Source organism: Caloenas nicobarica, chromosome 30 (genome assembly GCF_036013445.1).
Source record: "Caloenas nicobarica isolate bCalNic1 chromosome 30, bCalNic1.hap1, whole genome shotgun sequence".
Taxonomy (NCBI): Eukaryota; Metazoa; Chordata; class Aves; order Columbiformes; family Columbidae; genus Caloenas; species Caloenas nicobarica.
Genome location: NC_088274.1, coordinates 2,961,033 through 2,967,942, shown reverse-complemented (window position 1 = coordinate 2,967,942; position 6,910 = coordinate 2,961,033). Strand labels below are relative to the sequence as shown.

General features: G+C 45.3%; 1 protein-coding gene across 1 annotated transcript; it reads right to left on the bottom strand.

Annotated features, from left to right (window-relative positions):
* Positions 1-5,645: 5,645 nt before the first annotated feature.
* LOC135999900 (olfactory receptor 6E1-like) lies at positions 5,646-6,629 on the bottom strand. Its single transcript, XM_065653474.1, has one exon. It carries the CDS (start codon positions 6,627-6,629, stop codon positions 5,646-5,648), a length of 984 nt encoding a protein of 327 aa, XP_065509546.1.
* Between the last annotated feature and the right edge of the window lie 281 nt (positions 6,630-6,910).

The following is a 6,910-nucleotide window of genomic DNA, read 5'->3' as shown; positions in this document are numbered from 1 at the left end:
CAGAAAAAGCATTTAATAAGACAATAACAATAGTATATTATAATATACTACTACTACTATTTATAAAATGAAATGAAATGAAATGAAAAAATTAAAATGAAATATAAAAAATCAAATTAAATTAAATTTAAAAATATGTTCAGTGCAATCCCTCGTGTAACTCCAGTCGCACAGAACAGCCAGTCCTGGAGAAGGGAGCACCTTGGTCCCAAACAGCCCATCCCAGCAAGACAGAGCAAAAAGGCCAAAGGGCCAACTGCAAAATGACAGAACAGTGAAAGGCTGAACTCACTCAAAACTCCCAACAGAATGGAACTTTTAAACAAAACTAACCAAAGTAACAGGAAAACCTGAACTAATGGAAGTACTAGCCAGAAAAGTCAGCTCCAGCTTTGTACTGAGCATGACACTAATTGTAGGTGTAGGAAGATAAGGGAAGATTGGCAAGGAGGAGATTTGTAAATACGCATAAGTGACTGTACCTGGGGTATAGAAAAACACAAATCAAACTAATTTTTGTTTGGCACGGTCAGCATCACCAGAAACAGCCCTGCCACGGTTTGCAAAAAGGTCGAGGACTGGGACGACCATGCTGGTGACTCCCTGTGTTCAGGGATGGCCCAGCACTGAGCGCTGGGCCCCCGTGGCCACTTTCCTGGATCAATTGGCTCTGCCACAGGCACGGCCTGAGATTGATGACGGGGCAGTGGTTACCCCGCAGGCAACTGAAATGGCTCTGCATGTGTTGCCATGGAAAGCAGCATTGGATTCTTCTCACGAGTTAGCCAGCAGATGGGTATGGTAATTATTTACCCATCTTAGAGCTCCTGACCGTGAAGTTCTCGCATTACAACGTATCAATGGTTGTGTGCAGGAGTTTTACCACCGTATGCTGAACCTGTCAAATCAGTGTCATCCCTCAGAACCTGGTGTGCAATGCAAAAATGTATTAATTGGATGTGGCAGATGGGGATGGCTCACGCATTGCTTTTACGATTCAATCTGGACAGTGTAGCAGTAACAAGCGTCAAAATGCAGTTTTTGAGAGGAGCGCCTGCCTCACTAAAACCGTTCACTACAGCAGCAGTGACAAATGCTACGGGTAATGTAGAAGCTCTAATAAATTCCTTGGGGGACATTTGGGCTCTAATTTTGGGACCCTCTGTTTGGGTGGTAAATAAAGGCAAGGCAGCAAAACCAAAAGGAATTACAGCATGGGTTATGAGGACACAAATGTAGAATGATCTTGTACAAGCTGGTGTCCCATGGTCAGAAATAGATGGGATCAGAACATCAGAAATGTTTTGCCGACAGCAAAATTAATGCTTATGCAAAAAAGCCGAGCGCCCCTCGCCCCATCACCAGCACTGTGCCCACTCCCACCTGCCAGATCAATACAAGACCAGTTTGCCTTTACCTGGCAACAAAAGCAATATACTTTCCAAGTATTGCCTCAGGGATACACAGAATCATAGAATGTCCTGATTTGGAAAGGACCCACAGGATCATCGAGTCCAACTCCTGTCCCTGCCCAGGACAACCCCACAGTTCACACCATGTGTCTGAGGACGTTGTCCAGTCTCTTCTTGAACACTGTCAGGTTGGGGCCGTGACACCTCCCTGGGGAGCCTGTTCCAGTGTCCAGCACCTCTGGGTGAAGAACCTTTTCCTTATGTCCAACTGACCCTCCCCTGGCACATCCTCCTGACATTCCCTTGGGTTCTGTCATGACATCCCCAGCTCTTCAAGCAATCTTGGATGAACCTCATCAGGCCTCATTGACCTGTAGGGATCCAGCTGGAGTAGCAGATCCAGTACAAGTTCCGGATCGTTTGGGAGTTTATTGCTCTTGCAGATGTGGTTTTCCAGCCCAGGGTTATGGGGTCCACAAGCACATTATCAGTGTTGAAGACCAAGGTGAAGAAAGCATTAAACATCTCAGCTTTGTCTATGTCCCTGTTAATAAGGTGACCATGCTCATCGAGTAATGGGCCCAAGTTATTTGTAGTTTGCTTTTTGCCATTAATATATTTTTAAAAGCTTTTTTAATTACCCTTCACACTATTGAACAACTTCAATTCTAATTGAGCTTTGGCAGCATGAATTTCCTCCCTACAATAGCGAGCAGCATCTCTGTAGTCCCCCCACATTGCCTGACAAACACAGCCCCTCCATTTGCCACCAAATGATAGTAGCCAATGTCACGCTCTGGTCAGGTACCATTTCTGTTTGCCATTATATTGTTGATCATGGCAGCGTCACAATAAGAAACTGAAGCAGCTGTCAAATCACTGAAATTTCATTTACAGGACCAAGGCTGGGCAACTAATCCAATGAAAACACAGGGCCCTAGTGCTACTGTACTATTTTTAGGAATAGTTTGGCATGGACAGCTCAGAGAAATACCAAAGAGTCCAGCAGTTTTCTGTACCAGCCACAGTAAAACAATCGCATGCCTTTGGGGGATTTTTAGGGCATTGCAAAACTTTTATCCCTACATCTTCTGTGGAGGTGGATTCCTCTTGTGAAGGGTTAATAGAAAAGCACAACAAAGTTGATACATTTAAGTCACAGAACACTAGGGAAGTAAATAATATGTCCTCTGCCAAGCTGCATGCTCAAGATCTAAATGTGCATATAGCTTGTGGACATCAATCAGCTTATACTGCACATGCAGGGAACATGGCTCACAATCAAACCCCTTTGCTATTATAGACTTGTAAAACATGCGTACATCTTTGTGCTACTTGTACTCAGGTACATTTAAGGGCATTATGTAGGCCATGGGGAAGGATAAAACAGGGTCAGTGGGCCTTGCATACCTGTCAGGTTGATTATATTGGCCTCCTACCCCCATCTAGGGGGTGGCAATATGTACACACTGCTGTGGGTACAGTGTCAGGACTAACTACAGGGGAAATGGAATTTTCACACCAATGGAACCAGTGGGACTGCAGCCTATTGATGCAGATGTAAAAAATCATATAACTCCAGAGAATGCTGTGCAGTTCTGTATCCTGATTTCTCCTCTTATGTTACATCCTTCGCTAATATCACATTCTCAAGTTCTCGTATTTCAGTTATCTTCAGTGAACACCTGTGTTTTATCTAGAGGTGACAGCATTGGAACAATGTTATTGGTGTCACAGACCCAATGTCTAACCGAAGTCCAATCTGAAACAGTGCAGGCCATGACTTTCCAGCCTGTGTGGGCAACTACCCCACACCAGGTTGTTGATACCAGCTGAAGGAGCAGGAGCAACAGCGTATGTATTACTGGAAGGTGACAACACTCCTGTTGGTTAACTGAGATTTGTCCTGGTAAACTTAGATTTGTTCAGCCTCTACAGTATCAAAATCATTTGCCTTTAATATTTAGGAGAAATTAACAGCTGCAGATCTCTTAATAATGTGTTTCATTGGCATGACAACCGTGGTAGCTGTATTACAGAATTCTGCTCCGCTAAGGGATTTTGACATTAATTTTCTTATTGTTGCTTTCTCTGAGTAGGTAGTGGCTGCAAATGCTGCTTTGATTTTGAAGGCATCAACATAGATGATGAACTAGCCAGCATGGAAGGCGACATTTCACATCTTCAGGACTAATGCATTAAGTAGCGAGATCTGAACAGGCTGGAGAGTTGGGCAGGGAAAAATTTAATGAAATGTAACAAGGGCAAGTGTAGAGTCTGGGCAGGAACAACCCCAGGTTCCAGTATAAGTTGGGGAATGACCTGTTGGAGAGCAGTGTAGGGGAAAGGGACCTGGGGGTCCTGGTGGAAAGCAGGATGACCACGAGCCAGCACTGGGCCTTTGTGGCCAGGAAGGCCAATGGTGCCTGGGGTGGATTAGAAGCGGGGTGGTCAGTAGGTCCAGAGAGGTTCTCCTGCCCCTCTACCCTGCCCTGGTGAGACCTCATCTGGAATATTGTGTCCAGTTCTGGGCCCCTCAGTTCCAGAAGGACAGAGAACTGCTGGAGAGAGTCCAGCGCAGAGCCATGAAGATGATTAAGGGAGTGGAGCATCTCCCGTGTGAGGAAATGCTGAGGGAGCTGAGTCTTTTTAGCTTGGAGAAGAGGAGACTCAGAGGTGACCTCATAAATGATTATCAATATGTAGAGGGTGAGTGTCATGAGGATGGAGCCAGGCTCTTCTCAGTGACAATCAATGATAGGACATGGGGCAATGGGTGCAAACTGGAACACAGGAGGTTCCACCTAAATATGAGAAGAAACTTCTTCTCAGTGAGTGTGAAAGAACGCTGGAACAGGCTGCCCAGGGAGGTTGTGGAGTCTCCTTCTCTGGACACATTCAAAACCCACCTGGACACTTTCCTGTGTAAACTCATCTAGCTGTTCCTGCTCCGGCAGGGGGATTGGACTGGATGAGCTTTTGAGGTCCCTTCCAATCCATGACATTCTGTGATTCTGTGAAGTGAAGCTATCTACTGATAATGCCTGGCTGAATTACTCATTTAATTCCCTGGCAAGATGAATGGGACACCTGAATCAAAGCAGTATCGTAGAGATATGTTTTTCGCTTTTTCTGTATGTGTTTATTGTGTGTCCCTGTAAATTGCTCTGTGCTGCACCTCACAAGCCCAAATGAACAACTCTGGCTTTGCTGTCCCCAGCAGGAGCTGTCTCTTGAGTGAGGGCGTGGAATGTGCGGGAATAATGCAAGAATGGGAAGGACGACAATTGTATAATACGCTCAAGCGACTGCAGCTGTGTTGTGGAAAAACACATAAATCACAAGTAGAACCTCTGTGTTTAGACAACAGGCCTGTGAAAAGAGTCATAAAGGCACCTTATCGTACATGCTTGGGATTCCTGCAGGCAAAGATCAAAGCAGTGTGGTAAACTGCGCCTGCGTGAATCCCTATATGAAATTAGCAAGCTGATTGATCTTCTACCAGGGCTGAATCCTGCAATGCCTGCATCTCCGGTTGTGTAACCTTTGCCCAGGAGCTTAAGTCCTGTTTCAGGGATCTCCTGGTAGCGAGGTAACAAAAATAAATTCGCTCTTTGCAATTGCATGTGTGGCCTCTGGTTGTTCTTGTCACCCACCTGCGTTGGCTCACACAGACAGGACAGACTGCAATGGTTGGGGTCCTTCCCCAAACTTCTCATGATAAGTCCTGTGCAATCCAAAAACGTTCTTCCCCTGCATCGAATAATGTGTTCTACACCCCCAGGCAACAATTCTCCTAGTCCAAGTGATGATCCAGAGAGCTGCTCTCAGTGACTCTTCTTGATGGGTTTCACACCTGGACGACGAGGCTGATGGCTCTCCCAGGGTGGCCCTGGGACAAGATGTTCATTCCTCAGAGCCTGTAATCTGGGTTCCCACTTCCCACTGAGCCTCTGTGCTCTTCTTGGTTTTGGAGATGAGCTCTTGATGAGCTGGTGGCTCTCCAGTGATGGGGCTGAGAGCAGCTGGGGCAGGGTGTTAACTGAGTTGCTTCTCCTGCCATAGTTAGTGCCTTCTTTGTGTGTGCAGATGAGCTTCTAACCATTTAACACAATCCAACAAGAACACGTATTTCCTGAGGCATCTGTGTCTGGAGGTTACATACATATGCACTGGTATTATCTAACATACGATAGCAGATCACTGGTATTGCTGTCCAGAAATGCCACGTGATTAGGGGAAAAGCTGTGTTGTTATACGGGCAATGGCTTCATTCAGGGCCAGTATCACAGTCTTGTTTCTGAGACTGTAGATGAATGGATTTAAGAATGGGTACAGGACGGTGTTCAGCAACGCTACAATGCTGTTAGTCTCCAAGGAAACATATTCTGAAGGACATGCATAGAGAACAACACAGCTCCCATATACAATGGCCAAAGTGGTGAGATGGGAAGAACATGTGGTAAAAGCTTTTTTCCTCCCAGAGGCTGCTGGAAGATGTAGAATACAGAAAAGGATGCACATGTAAAATGCCAGAGTTAAACATAAGGAACCCAGAATGACAAAGGATAAGAAAACAGAGTCTATTTTCCAGAGCAGGCTGGTGTCAGAGCAGGACAGTTTGAATAAGGGGGAGTTGTCACAGAAAAAGTGGTGGATCTTATTTGAGCCATAGAAAGTCAGCTGGGAGAGGATGACCAGGCGGTAACTGAAGAGTGTGAAGCCTGTGACCCAAGCAGCAACAACCAGGTGGATGCAGAGCTGAGGCTTCATGATGGCAGCATAATGCAAAGGTTGGCAGACGGCAACATAGCGGTCAAAGGACATGACAACAAGTAGAACAAACTCTGTACAGCCCAGGGCAAAATAGAAATAGGATTGGGCAAAGCAGCTGCTTAGTGAGATTGTTCTCCTACCAGAACCCAGGATCACAACCAATTTGATGCTTGTGGAGGATGTAAACCAGATTTCCAGGAAAGCCAGATTGCCAATGAAAAAGTACATAGGGGTTTGTAGGTGGCGATCCATGTACACAAGGAAAATGATGGTGATGTTCCCCATCACTGTTGTCAGGTATATGAGCAGAAAGAACAGAGAGAGTAAGAGCTGTAGTCTTTGATCAAGCCCTGAGAAACCCTCTAAGATGAACTCAGTAACTGCAGTTCCATTTTCTGGTCCCATGTTGAATTTCGGTTCGTCATGCCGAGACAGGAACATGTCAAAAACCAAGTGTGATAATTCCAGTCTGGGTGAAAGGCTCTCCAAAACCTTCTCTGCTTCCTTCCTTTCTTCCAGTCTTCCTACAGCAGACAGAGTACTTAAAGCATTTCTCATACTCTGATTTTTCTATATCAAATGTCAGTCGGAGTTCTCAGAGAATTTATTGTCTTCTTTCAACCTTTTTCAAACACTCATAAAGAATTCTTTCTTCATAACAGGGGCTTTTAAAGTCTCTTAGCTATTTATCCCATTCTTGGCAAATTCCAAATTCACGCAGA

What these genes read in the sequence shown, in the direction of transcription:
- LOC135999900 (XM_065653474.1), bottom strand. Translation starts at nt 6,629, where the DNA reads ATGTTCCTGTCTCGGCATGACGAACCGAAATTCAACATGGGACCAGAA.